General features: G+C 37.5%; 1 protein-coding gene across 1 annotated transcript in view; it reads left to right on the top strand.

Annotated features, from left to right (window-relative positions):
* galt (galactose-1-phosphate uridylyltransferase) overlaps positions 1-13,957 on the top strand; it is a 35,794-nt gene extending 21,837 nt beyond the window's left edge. Inside the window, exons 8-11 of the mRNA XM_085359689.1 lie at positions 2,073-2,205; positions 4,876-4,959; positions 13,039-13,193; positions 13,614-13,957. Of these exons, the coding sequence (XP_085215815.1) occupies positions 2,073-2,205; positions 4,876-4,959; positions 13,039-13,193; positions 13,614-13,664 (423 nt within the window). The 3' untranslated portion in view covers positions 13,665-13,957. The remainder of the gene's footprint in view (positions 1-2,072; positions 2,206-4,875; positions 4,960-13,038; positions 13,194-13,613) is intronic.
* Positions 13,958-14,449: the final 492 nt, after the last annotated feature.

The raw sequence follows: 14,449 nt of genomic DNA, 5'->3' as shown, positions 1-14,449 counted from the left end.
TCTGCCACAGTTCTTTTCAGTCTCAATACACTCACAGATCAGATTTCAGATTTCCAGCTTTTATAAATTCACTCTTCACCTGGCAGTACTAAGCAACAGACAGGCATCTTAGCTTCATATCTTTGGTTAAAGAACCCTTTGAGGTGTTAATTTATCAGGTCTGTGCTTTGATAACAATAAGCAGTGAGTTCTGTTAGGAAATACATGCAAACAAACAGAACCTGGAAGTAAAATGCAAAGAGGAAAAAACGATTGCATGTATTCTGTTGGGATTACTAGCCAAGTTGCATCAGATTCATGCTAGTGATTTAACACACACACAAGCATGTGCACACACTTATCTATTTTTGATGGATTGTAATAGCAAGGTCAGGGCTTGTTTGTGCCCATTCATCAGCTTGTTAATTCTTGGCTTCAGACACATTTTGCATATAAACAATTTATGATAATTAGGCTACTTGCTGCGAACAGCCAAACCTGACTGACTCATTATATTACCATTTTGAACCCACTTTGTTACAACATGCTCTTTTCTTTTTTTTAACTTTATGGCTCCTTTTTCTAGTGTAATAAGCTAAAGGGATCAAATTACTACTTTCAACATGTGTAGGGTAATTTTAGTTTAGCAAACATAAGTGTGAATGTTCCTGTGTAGCATCGGGTATATCTTTATGTATCATGGAAATTTTCTTTTCTCTTTTTTTTCTGTTTGCATAATATAAGACAGCAAAACCCTATACAGGTATACAGTATCTGTATGACACATACCATAAAAGGTATAATTACAGTATACAATAATGTGGAAAGTTTTTTTTTGTTAGGAAAATGGGAAATGGGTGCGGCGCAAAACATGAAACAAATGGAGATGCACAATACAAGGCAAAAACTAAGTTTGTACAATTTAATGGGCTTGAAAAATCAACATTTGGTATGATCTCCTTTTATTATCCAACATAGCATGAACTGTCTTCATAGCTTCTTGAAGGACTATTGCCTGAAATGCAGCCCCAAACCATGACAGAGCCTCTATTGTATTTTACAGTCAGCTGCAGACTTTTACTGTTTACCTTTCTCAAATTTCAAATTTGGATTTATCACTCCATAAGACCTGTTGCCACTGATCTTTCTTGTCAGTTCTTGTGTAATTTGGCAAACCTCAATTTTTGTCTCCTTGTTTTTCTTGCTTACAAATAGCTTCTTGACAACCAATCTTCCAATGAGACCATTTCGATGAGGTATCAGTAGATGGGTCAGATGCACCTCTCAGGTCCTGTGTCAGGTCTTTGCTGCACGTTTTCCTATTTCTTAAGGAAATGACTTTCAGATACTGTTTATCTGTTGTAGGTCAATTTTGTAGCCCTGTTCCTTTTTTTGTCGTCTATTTGTTTGATTTCCTCAAAATTCTTAAGGACACACTTAACATCCTGGTGAGATATCCCAAGCTTTTTGATAACAGCTCTTTGGGAATCACCTTGTTGATATGAAAATACTATATTATGCCTGTCAAAGTGTTATCTTTGGCTTTTTCATAAATTCAAGGAAAGCACGTGACCAAAAATACCTAAAGATACAATTAAATGTTGCTTCTTTGCTTTGTTCTCTGTTAGGTGTACACGGGACACTGTTGAGTCATCCCTTGAGTCAGGTGTCTTTTTTATGCTTGAATGATTCATAGGTTAGTGTTAGGTGTCTCAATAAATAAACACACATTCCTATGAAAATGGTCGGGTACAAGGACTGGAGTGAAAATGAATGTAAATCAGCCAATGTACAAAGAAAAGCTTTGGAAGTTATTCAGAAAGGCTGAAGAAACTATTGCTAAGGCAACTTTAAAAATATAAAAAAAAGTCTGGCTTATTAGAACTGAGATTTAAATAAAACCTTGGAGGCTAAAGACTTTTGCACAGCAGAAGTAATTTTGGTTTGTAAAAATGGTAATGTGATGACCTCATGAAGTATCTGGGAAGCCACTTTAGCTTTGTATCAGCAATTTAGGCTTTATATTATTGATATGTAATACATAATTCTGCTTCTTTGCACACTTTAAAACATGTTAATGTGTATCCTCTTAGGAACGTGTTGTGGTGGAGAGTTCTGATTGGCTGGCAGTGGTTCCATATTGGGCAACTTGGCCCTATCAGACATTGTTGTTACCAAGACGACATGTCCTCCGAATCAGTGACTTGACAACAGAGGAAAGAGAGGGTAAGTGTGTGTTTTAAGACTGTCTGTGTATAAGGATACTTACAGAGTTAGTGACTGAGAGAGTGATACGGCAATTTAGAGTTCTCTGAGGTGAAACTGTGATTGAGTGAAGAACCTGCAGCTTTGATTTCTGATATGTATCATCTTCAAAGTAGAAAAAGTATATAATTTTAGACCCTTTTACACACTTTAAGTTCAAAAAGTGTTTTCTAAGCTGTTTAAGTACTATGTAACTACAGAAGAGTATTACCTTTTAATACATTTGTCAAATCCTCCACTATGTGAAATTGTTGTAACTGATTACTTAATTTTTTGTTATTGTTTTGTTTTTGCAATTTCTTTTTGTAAAATAATGATTAACTTTATCTTTCGGTTTTCGTGTTAACACTATTCCAAATAATTAATCACTGTTAAAGTATGGTTTAGTGGTTTACATGCATTTAAGGTTAAAGACATTATAGACATTATATACTTGATTAAAATTGCAAATACATCACCTTTTCTCCAACATATACAGTGGGGCAAAAAAGTATTTAGTCAGCCACCGATTGTGCAAGTTCCCCCACTTAAAATGATGACAGAGGTCAGTAATTTGCACCAGAGGTACACTTCAACTGTGAGAGACAGAATGTGAAAAAAAAATCCATGAATTCACATGGTAGGATTTGTAAAGAATTTATTCATAAATTAGGGTGGAAAATAAGTATTTGGTCACCTCAAACAAGGAAAATCTCTGGCTCTCACAGACCTGTAACGTCTTCTGTAAGAAGCTTTTCTGTCCCCCACTCGTTACCTGTATGAATGGCCCCTGTTTGAACTCATCATCTGTATAAAAGACACCTGTCCACAGCCTCAAACAGTCAGACTCCAAACTCCGCCATGGCCAAGACCAAAGAGGTTTCGAAGTACACCAGGAAAAGTATTGTAGACCTGCACCAGACTGGGAAGAGTGAATCTACAATAGGCAAGCAGCTTGGTGTGAAAAAATCAACTGTGGGAGCAATCATCAGAAAATGGAAGACATACAAGACCACTGATAATCTCCCTCGATCTGGGGCTCCATGCAAGATCTCATCCCGTGGGGTCAAAATGATCATGAGAACGGTGAGCAAAGATCCCAGAACCACACGGGGGGACCTGGTGAATGACCTGCAGAGAGCTGGGACCAAAGTAACAAAGGTCACCATCAGTAACACACTACAACGGCAGGGAATCAAATCCCGCAGTGCCAGACGTGTTCCGCTGCTGAAGCCAGTGCATGTCCAGGCCCGTCTGAAGTTTGCCAGAGAGCACATGGATGATACAGCAGAGGATTGGGAGAATGTCATGTGGTCAGATGAAACCAAAGTAGAACTTTTTGGTATAAACTCAACTCGTCGTGTTTGGAGGAAGAAGAATACTGAGTTGCATCCCAAGAACACCATACCTACTGTGAAGCATGGGGGTGGAAACATCATGCTATGGGGCTGTTTTTCTGCCAAGGGGACAGGACGACTGATCCGTGTTAAGGACAGAATGAATGGGGCCATGTATCGTGAGATTTTGAGCCAAAACCTCCTTCCATCAGTGAGAACTTTGAAGATGAAACGAGGCTGGGTCTCCCAACATGACAATGATCCAAAACACACCGCCCGGGCAACAAAGGAGTGGCTCCGTAAGAAGCATTTGAAAGTCCTGGAGTGGCCTAGCCAGTCTCCAGACCTCAACCCCATAGAAAATCTGTGGCGGGAGTTGAAAGTCCGTGTTGCTCGGCGACAGCCCCAAAACATCACTGCTCTCGAGAAGATCTGCATGGAGGAATGGGCCAAAATACCAGCTACTGTGTGTGCAAACCTGGTAAAGACCTATAGTAAACGTTTGACCTCTGTTATTGCCAACAAAGGTTATGTTCCAAAGTATTGAGTTGTATTTTTGTTATTGACCAAATACTTATTTTCCACCCTGATTTACGAATAAATTCTTTACAAATCCTACCATGTGGATTCATGGATTTTTTTTTCACATTCTGTCTCTCACAGTTGAAGTGTACCTCTGGTGCAAATTACTGACCTCTGTCATCATTTTAAGTGGGGGAACTTGCACAATCGGTGGCTGACTAAATACTTTTTTGCCCCACTGTAAGCCAATGACAGAATGTTTTTGAACTGTGTGTTACAAATATTTTAGCTCTCAAAGATAAAGATAGATAAAGATAAAATTAAAGAAGAGATCATATTTTAGATATTAGAAGTGAAACTACTGATTAATTGTGACAGATTACTTTGAATATTTTTTTATTTATCTGTCGTGTGTGTGTGTGTGTGTGTGTGTGTGTGTGTGTGTGTGTGTGTGTGTGTGTGTGTGTGTGTGTGTGTGTGTGTCTGTGTAATTGTTTGTATACTAATAATTCTGGACTTTTTTCTTTTATATTCCAGTTTCCCTCCAAAATACTGATTTTTTTATTTTTAAATTTTTCAGTTCAAAGCTTTTTTGCTTGCATTTGTTTCTCATTTCACATTTAAAGTTTTTTTTTTTCACTCTTACACCCTTGCTTCAGCTTCCCTTCCTCATGTAGTTAATTTTTAACTATGCGCACAGGTATATAAGTATATGTAAATGTGTTCATGCTCCCTATTTCCCACACTATTTGCCTTTAGTCATTATATCTATGTCTGTGTTACTGTTTGTCAGGTCTGGCTGCCATTATGAAGCGACTACTGACCAAATATGACAATCTGTTCGAAGTCTCTTTTCCATACTCCATGGGCTGGCATGGTAAGACAAAAAGTGGCATGGTCGGGGGGGGAATTAAAAAGAAACAGTCATATTTTTATGATATTTTAAGAGAGTGAAAGAAATATGAGAGACAGGTGGCAGAAAACTTTCAAGATACTTTTAGTTTAAATAAATAGATGGATGTATCACATGTAGACTACTACAAAATATTGTAATATATCCATATAATAATATAAAATGACACAGATTGTATATCTTTTCTTCTGTGAACTGTCACAGTGGATTTTAAATCAGTCAATCAAGGTGTGATTGAAGTGCAGACTCTCAGTTTTAAATCAAGAGGTTTACTAAACGTATTGCCTTAACTGTTCAGCAATTATAGCCATTTTTATACAATGCCTCATTTTCAAAATTAACTGAACAAACTAACAATTTTAAATATTAGGAGGTTTTCACTACTTTGCATTCAGTTACTGCCTGACATCTAGAACCCCAAATGATGCATTTTCTCCTTTGAGATGCTTTGCTAGGCCTTTACTGCAATCACTTGGCTTTTGCTTTGTCCATCTCTAGTTCTTTGGTTTTGTCTTTAGCAACTGAAGTGCATGCTCTATTGGTTGAGATCAGGTGAGTGACTTGGCCGTTGAAGGATGTCCAATTCCTTTTCCTTGAGAACCTCTTTGTTCGCTTTTGCACTGTGCTTTGGGTCATTATCAGTTTATACTGTAAAGTTCCATCTAATCAATTTTGCATGATTTGACTGAATCTGAGTGATCAGCTAGTGCAGTTATTATAGAATAATCTATAAAAATGTGTGTTTTCAAGTGTTTTCATAGTCAGTATTTAAATGATTTCTCATACCACACCAAATTGGCACCAATGAGAAGTCATATGGAAGGAGGGTGATTAAAATTCTGTCACACCTTATGTTTTTGACAGCCCCGCAGATTTTTAATACTGAAAATCCACCCCACTTTGACCTCATATGCATTATATTTTCTGCAACACAAGGTTAAAGATGCCACTTCTTGCCTTTTTCCTTACATCCTCTGGTTTTTCTTTGAGCTTTCAATTGCTTTTCTCCACCTCTTGTTATATTTAATTATTTGTGCCACCCTTTCTCCATTAAGTCAACGTTCACCCTGTGACATGCTTTTTAATAATGGCAGATCAGCATAATTAACATGCAGAGGACTTCTCATCCCCAGTCTTCCACCTATCTCCTTGATCGGTCTTTTCTCCCCAACATAATTTTGCAAAGGCACTTCATCATACACAACACAAAATGAACATATGAATATTGATCAGCTCGTCCAATGTCACTGGAAAGATATATGTTCGTTAAGGTGCAACACACGTTTTCTGATGTTTAGATAGCTCTTGCTGCAATTGCATCATCTCTGCCGTAATAAATTGGTTGATAAAGTCTCAGCTTTGACATCAGCCACTTACTGTGTTACCACTTTAGTGTGCACTCAGACACATTGAAATATTTACATTTTTAAAACTTCTACAAAAGATACAACCTTTTTGTCTCTTATGTAAAACAGGAGATCTTAGGCTACGTTCACACTGCAGGTCTTAATGCTTAATTCCGATTTTTTGATCAAATCCATTTTTTTTGTCTGCTCATTCACACTACAAATAAATTGTGACAGCAAACGCGCTCTAGTGTGAACCCTCAAAGCGGCCCGCATGCGCAAAAGAAGACATCACACACAACGCGCTCTGTTTAGACCCAGACCAAACAGTATTATTTGACTGTTTCAGACTTTACGTTTCCCAATTTTGCCTTAAGTTATAAAGTTATTTTGTTATTTACATATGGAGTAATAATGATCCTTATTGCTGTTTTAGAGAGGAGCCATGCTTCAAAGGATGCAGATTTCTGTCAGAATCTGCAGATTATACAGTACAAATAAAATGTTCCTCTACACCGGATGGCCAGGAAGCGTTAACGATGTCTTCTCGGGCGCTTCTCCGGCGCTGATAATTGGTGTCTGTTTTGTGTCAGTGACGTAAAAGACGGATTTAATGCGACATGACCGTTCAAACAGCAGACACTTTCTAAAACATCAGATATGTATCGGATTCAGTACCACATATGAAAGTGACCCAGATCGGACTTGAAAATGTCGGATTTGTGCTGTTCACACTGTCATACCATAATTGGATATGGGTCGAAGTGTTCTCTTTGGATTAATTGTGCATCTAGGGCTGCAGTTTTAATCTTAATCATGATTTTGGCTTCTTACAATTAAATGACGATGATCGAGTGATGTTTAAATTACCCACTCCACCAACAGAACATGAAGCAAAAGCAAATAAAGTGTCCTCTAAATATTCACTGCCTGAATATTTCCCTGAGTATACCAGCCAGTTTTTTTCTGTGCCATGCAGCTTGAAGTTTCCTGCACCAGTCTAGAAAAGTAACAATACATTAAAAAGAAAAAGATGTACAACAAAGTTCAAATGTCTGCCACAGCAGAAGTTTAAGAACTTTCCCTTGAAGTGGATCAACATCCATTATTTATAAGTGCTTTGGATTGAGCAAAAGTGATGTTAACCAAGAGCGAATCATATGCAAAGAGTTCACTGCAAAGTTACACAACTGCCTGGAAACACAAATGACAAAACTACAGTATAACTAATGCTTGAAGGCCAAGAAAAGCAAAGCAGCTGCTGCTAATATAAATTGTCCAGCATTAACAATCCATCCAAATCAAAAAGATCCACTGAAGATGTGAAAATAGTGTTCTGTTTACAGATGCAATGAACAAATTCTGTCAGTAAAATCAATGAATAGTCATGACAAATAATCATGATCTCAATATTGATCAAAAATAATCACGACAATCCTTGACTAAGCAACCCTTGTGTCAGCTATAACGTTTGGCAGAGGAGGGATGCTATTTTGTTTGGGTTTTTTGTTTTTTTTTATGTTCTGGGTTGGGCTGTGCTCCTAAATTCCAGTGAAGGTAAATCTCTAAACTTTAGTTTACAATTTTAGACAATTCTGTGCTTCCAAATTTGGATGAAACATGGTTGAATGTCTTTGGTGAGAAAGAACTTTGCTGGCTTACAAAGAGCCCTGACCTTAACCACACAGAACACCTTTGGGATAAATTGGAACAGAGATTGTTGTTGGACGGTAGGATCTCGCTTGCAGTGACTGACCTCATCAGTTGTTTTCCTGGATGAATGGGCAAAGATTCCCATAAACATACTCTAAAATATTGTGTAATTCCTTCCCAAAAGAGTGGAAGCAGTCAAATCAATAGACTTAGAATGAGATATCATAAAAGCCCCTTTAGGTGTAGGAGGCCCATTACTTATTTATTTATTTTTTCATCCATGTAATGTCTTTATAGCATTTTTTGCTAAAAAAAAAAAAAAGAAAAAAAATGCGTGAAGTCAGAAAAGGTATTTGAATTTACATTTCAGGTTGAACCGATCAAGTCATATCCTCTGAGGAAAGCTGAATTTGTTGTTGAGTTACAAGTCATTGCGAATTGAATATATGACAGTGGTTTGGCATGGAACTGAAGACACGTTTTGCCTTTGTGATGAAATAAATTTACATATTTATAAAATGCTGCAGGTGGCTCTTCTAAATGTTTTGCTGCTCTTTTGTATTTTCAGTTTAACAAATGTTTATTTGCCGTCATGTATTTCAATGCTGCGCCCATTTTTCTTGTACCTCCCCATAATTTATAACTCATAAGGGAAATGAAAGAACAGCAAAGTGAAAAAGCAAATAAACTTGTGGGAACTGTAGAAAAATATCACTTTTGCAATTTATATTGGATATCAAATATCAGCCCAAAATAAGTTTTCTGAGGTGAAGAAGCAACTTGTACACAAAAGCAAGATTTCAAACTTTATCCAGAAAGTTCTCTGCTTTTTACAGAGGTGCTTCGTGAATGTACTGGCTGATAGTAACCTGTGCTTTAGAAAGTAAAGGAAATACATTACATACTGTGAGTCAAGCCACAGAAATGTCCTTGCATTGTGTTCAAGCTGGGGCAGAGGTTAGCAGAGTGCAGTGATGCGATGAGGTGATGAATGGCAGAAAGGACTGTAGTGCTATCATGGCTGAGTGGACAGAGTGATCCTTGTATAAGCTAAAGGTTGTTGGTTCAATCCTTGCAGCACCTGTGCCCTGTGAGTTGTTTTACTGAAAGGAAATCTCACTGCACACTGACTGTATGTAAGAAGGCAAAATCAATATTTTATTAATGATGACCAAAACTACTGTATTCCCATCAGTCTCATCTGGTCTTTGCATTTAGTAAGTAACCAAGTAACACATTAAATTAATACTGAGACACAGTACCTGTCAGACATCAGTTTTCCTTTCTCAATACATGAAATTATAAAGTTAGCATTGTCCTTGTGAGCATATCAGTATGCTAAATTTATCATTTAGCTTAAAGGTCAACTCTACTGCTATTTGGTCTGTTGTAATTCCCCATTTTTAAAATTTTTGTTGTGACTTGTGTCTTCTTCCATTAGCATCCTCAGACCAGGGAAGGGTTTGATAGCAATCTGACTGGAAATAATAAACACAAGGTTAAAATGTATTATTTTGATTAGTCAAGAAAGAATTCAGAAATCTGTTATGTTCCAGAGAGCCAGTTTTTGGTCCATAAATATCTCTTGACAGATCAGTTTCAGAAAATGAAATCCTGTATTTTTAAGACCTACCACCTGAGTTGTCATGTTATCATTTTTTTCTAAAGGAGGTCACTAGGAACAAGGCAGCCCACATGAAAGATAGTTTTAAAAGGCGAGATGAAACACTCCCACCCAAACTGCAGTGTGGTGAAAAGGACAGAGGGCACCAGAGGACACAGTCATCGAATCACTTTCTTCTTTTTATTTTATTTGATATCAAATCTTTGAAGCACTCTAAAGTTGCCTATGGTGAAAGATCCCACAGATCTTGTGTTAAGTTTTGACTTTAATCTTCTAGTCTGTTTCATTTCTTAGAGTCTAAAAGACTCAGGTCAAGTTAAAGCAATGTGTTGAAGGTTGTAAGCAGGGACTCAGTAGCTGCACCTTTATTTTTTAGCAAACAGAATGACTTTGATACATTGGAGAGTTGTCTCAGTTTAACAATTAAGACACAGTATTTCAAAATTAGGCCTTTAAATATTAGAATATTAAGCTAATACATATTTTGTTCGGTTTTGTAGTGTGCACTTAGCCAAAAACCTATAGCCAGGTTTTTATTTACATATTCTGTACTTGCAGACAATTAGGGGATTAAATGCCTGCCTGTTTCCTGCTATGTTTTGTATCTCTTGAAAGATTTCAGAGAGTTATGAATGCTTTATCAACATGGTGCATTGTACTTTTTTCCACATGGCATTCACATCAGCATACTTTTAACTTTTGTTCTATGCAAAATTGCTTCAGTTTACACATATTTAAAATAGACAGCTCATTTCAGATCAATGACATTTCAATTGAATTTAAACCTGGACTTCCCCCCCCCCCCCCCCTTACCCTCAATTTTTTATGTTTGTGCAGTTCTTTGGTGGATTATTTTAAGCATTATATGATTTTAAACATATAGTTAAATCACTGACCCCAAGCTTTCTAGTCCCGTAGGCAACAACTTTACTTTAAACTTTGTTTACTTTAAACACACTGACCTCTCACTCTATATATACAGCACATAGCTTACAGTATATCAGTTTATAGCTGTTTCTTTATTTTAGTTAATTTGGCAGAAGCCAGCTCTTATTATTTAGTGCTGGGCTTATTAGTGTCAGAGTGGTGACACAGAAAGATGGAGGACTGGGTGGATTCTGTTTGATTCACCTGGGAAATAATACATTATATTAAACTACCTTTCTGTTCCTTCAGGAGGCTTGCAGAGAGATGTGCAGCGCATCACAGACAATATTACCAGGCTGAGTAAAGGACTTGAACACAGATTGAGGCAGACACAGTATGCAGGGTAACAGTGATGTATGGTAGTCGTAAAACATCTGTCAGATATATAGTGTTATTGCTTGTCTTTGAAAATTACACTGCTAACTGTTCTGATTTGTGGCCCCATATCCAGGAATATCTGTAACTTTGTTAACTGTGAAATAATGCACCCAGTAATATACTGAAACGCATGCCAGCAGAGCAAACACACCCAAAGACGATTTAAAACTAGGTAATTGTCTTCTAATAGGAACATCTGTCTCTATTCATTCTTTATCTGACTGCTTCAGGCTTTTCTTTGTTCCTCCTTTTTTTTCTCCCCCATCCATTAGTTTTCTTTATGTCGCCCTCCTGTCATCTGTATCTGTGTCTGATCAGACCCCGTTGTCAGGAAACTCACTCAAAAGGAGAAGCTTTCCTTGCGAATACAATGTCCCAAGGGATATTTCATACTTCTTTTGCAAAGATATGTGCCACTGCATTTTTTTCTTCCCTGATCACTTAATTAGCTTGCAGTAAGATACAAAAAATTATTTAAATGCTTCACTCATAAATCAGTGAGTATGTATTGTTGGTCTTGGCACTTAGGGGATTTAGAGACTCGATGTAATAACCCAAATGTTTTTGGAATTTTCTGCAAGTTTTATGAATTTACATATGCGGATGGTAGCAAATTAAAGGCAAAAGGCAGAATTAAATGGCAGACAAACATGATGAGTGCAAATGATTGAATGATCATGAAAGTTATGGTAATTACAGGCTATTGCTTTTGTGAGTCACCAGATCTCAAGCCAGCTGAACAGCAACAGGAGGCACATTTGCACACTTTTTTCTTTAAATCAGAAAGCATGTCCTCACAAAAGCCCAAGTTGGAGGGAAGTTTTTGTTTCTGTTACACTACATCATGGGTTATTCTTTAATTTACCATGTTAGTTAACTGATTGTTAAGCTTGTTGTGAGCTGGCTGTGCATATTTTTACCTTTTAGTGTTCTTGATTGTGCTCTTGTCAATTTGTGAGTGTGCTTGTGTATTTATTTGTTTCGTAGTTTCACAGGCACACTGAGGAAATAAATAATACGGTACACATGATCCACTGGTGGTCTGTTTCAGAAACTCATGATCTCCTGGGATTTTTCCACACAACCATCTCTAGAGGTTACAGAGAATGGTATGAAATAGAGAAAATATCTAAACAAAAACGCCAAATGAAATGACCAAACTGGCTGCTCATCCGGTCGGCTAAGAACAGAACACTAATGCTACATTTTGCACAGGCTCATTAAATTAGATGGTGGGAAATTGGAAAAATGGTCACTGGTCAAATGAGTCTCGATTTTTGCTGCACCATTTGTATATTAGGGTCTTAGGAATTTGGTATGAACAACATGAAAGCATAGATCCACCCATCTTGTATCAATTGTTCAGGCTGTTGGTGTTGATAGACTGCTTTCAATAACACATCATGTCACAAAGCTCATCGTTACTGGTTTTTATGACAACAACAATGAGTTCAGTGTACTCACATGGCCTCCACAGTCACCAAATCTGAAACCAATGCAGTACTTTTGGTACGTCCTGGACTCAGACATTCACATAACGGACCAAAATACTTGAGGATCGTGTGGAATCAGTGCCACAGAGGCAGTCCTGAAGGGAGGGGGTCCAACCCCTACTAACAAGTTGTACATAACAAAGAGGCCAGTGAATGTATTTTAACATGCAGTGTCATACTGTCCTTTGAAAATTACAGTTCTTAGACTTGAAACATGGTGTCTTAACATGAAAATATGAAGGAGCAGGCATTCATGACTCTTCCACCAAGCCCTTGATGTGATATGTCAGATATATTTTTCATGGCTGCTTAGCATAGGCATCCTTTTTGTACTTTGATTTGCCTTCTTGATTTTCCATGCCACTGCTAGACCAGACTGGCTCTCACAGAAACGAGCATGGTGCAGTGGGCTCGAGGGTCAGTGCCACTGTGGTTGGCAGGGCAGCTGCTGCCACTCTGTAATCAGTTTTTCCCTATTTCAGTGATGCAGGGGCTCGAGAGGGGAGCTGAGTCTGGAGTGGAGAAGCAGCTGAAAAGCTGAGCTCCCACCTGAGGCTGCGCGGGGTCCATTCATTTCACACAATGCAACTCAAGATTCTCTTCTGTCTTCTGTTTTTTCCAGGAGCACCTACTGGCCCATATTTAAAAGAAGATAACTCCCATTGGCAGCTTCATGCTCACTACTACCCACCTCTGCTGCGTTCAGCAACAGTTAAGAAGTTTATGGTGGGTTATGAGATGCTTGCCCAGGAGCAAAGAGATCTCACCCCTGAACAGGTGATACATTTATGCACATGCGTTCATACCGAGCAGAGAACATGAACTTTTGATTTTTCTCATCTCCATTGAGCTTATCCAGACTACAGTCAAATGTCATAGTAACTATTTTTTACTCAAAGCTTCCTATAGTGAGTAACTACTGCAAGGAGAAGCTCAGCATCATAAACTGAATGATATTCAATTAAAAGTCAAAGTTGTGACTGCTAATATGGGACTGACACCTTAATTTTTGATTTACAAATGTTTACAAATATTAATTTTGGAGATAAAAAGCTAATGTCTTTAAATCAAAAGAAGAAAAAACATGAGTACAGGATTCCACTGATTCATGCTGTTGCTTTGAAAATGCATAGAACTCCATAAAATCGCATAAAAACTATGTCAAACTGCATAATAACTTTGTGTTTGTTGCCCTAGGCTGCCGAGAAGCTAAGAAACCTGCCAGAAGAGCACTATAAAACCAGATAGATCCATGAAAACCAGAGCAAGAAAGGCACTGAATTGTAACAAACTGTGTGAAGGTTGGAAGAGGTGTATTTAAAAGATTTGTTATTTAAAAAAAACAAAAGGCATTTGCAAGAGACAAAAACCCCGTCTCAGAGTTACATGTTTAAGTACCATTTCCGACACAGGGCCGAAAGCTTTTTCTACATGCACCGATCAAAGGAATATGTGAATATTTTCTATTTTCAGTACATATGCACAAAATTTGGTACTGGATTTCTGACTGTAATAAAGGACTTTAAATAAAATGTGTGTGAAACCTCTCCAAACAGTATTCTCCCCTTCCTCACATCCCTTCTGTTAAATACTTACAAACATTTGTTTGGTTATTTTGGAAAGTGTTCAGCCACAAAGGCATTTCCAATATAACCAAACACAGTGTTTTGTTAGTAGTATTGAAAAACTGGGCTAGGTCTAAGACTGTGCTACTCTTATTTTCATTATAATTATTATTTTTATTTTTTCAAATCATAACGTCTTAACATTCAACACTGAAAAGTTATCCTTTTTTCTGATACTAAATCTATGGTCAGTGGTGATGTGGGACAAATTTCCATTGAGCTATTAGAGGACTCGTGAAATAAAATGTTCTACCTGCTACTGAATGAAACACAACAGTAAGTACTGTACTCTTCACATGTTAAATGAGGTGTGCTCTCACTATGATAACAGTAGATGGTACTGTTGTTTAAAAAGTAAGGGGGGTGATTTGGTTTAGGCTGAGACTTTGACAAGGCTTTAGTTAAAAA

This window comes from Diplotaxodon limnothrissa, linkage group LG7 (assembly GCF_057381915.1).
Source record: "Diplotaxodon limnothrissa isolate DT_005_m linkage group LG7, D_limnothrissa_male_GT1.1, whole genome shotgun sequence".
Classification (NCBI taxonomy): domain Eukaryota; kingdom Metazoa; phylum Chordata; class Actinopteri; order Cichliformes; family Cichlidae; genus Diplotaxodon; species Diplotaxodon limnothrissa.
The sequence above is the reverse complement of the archived record's forward strand: the minus strand, read 5'-3'. Positions and strand labels throughout refer to the sequence as shown.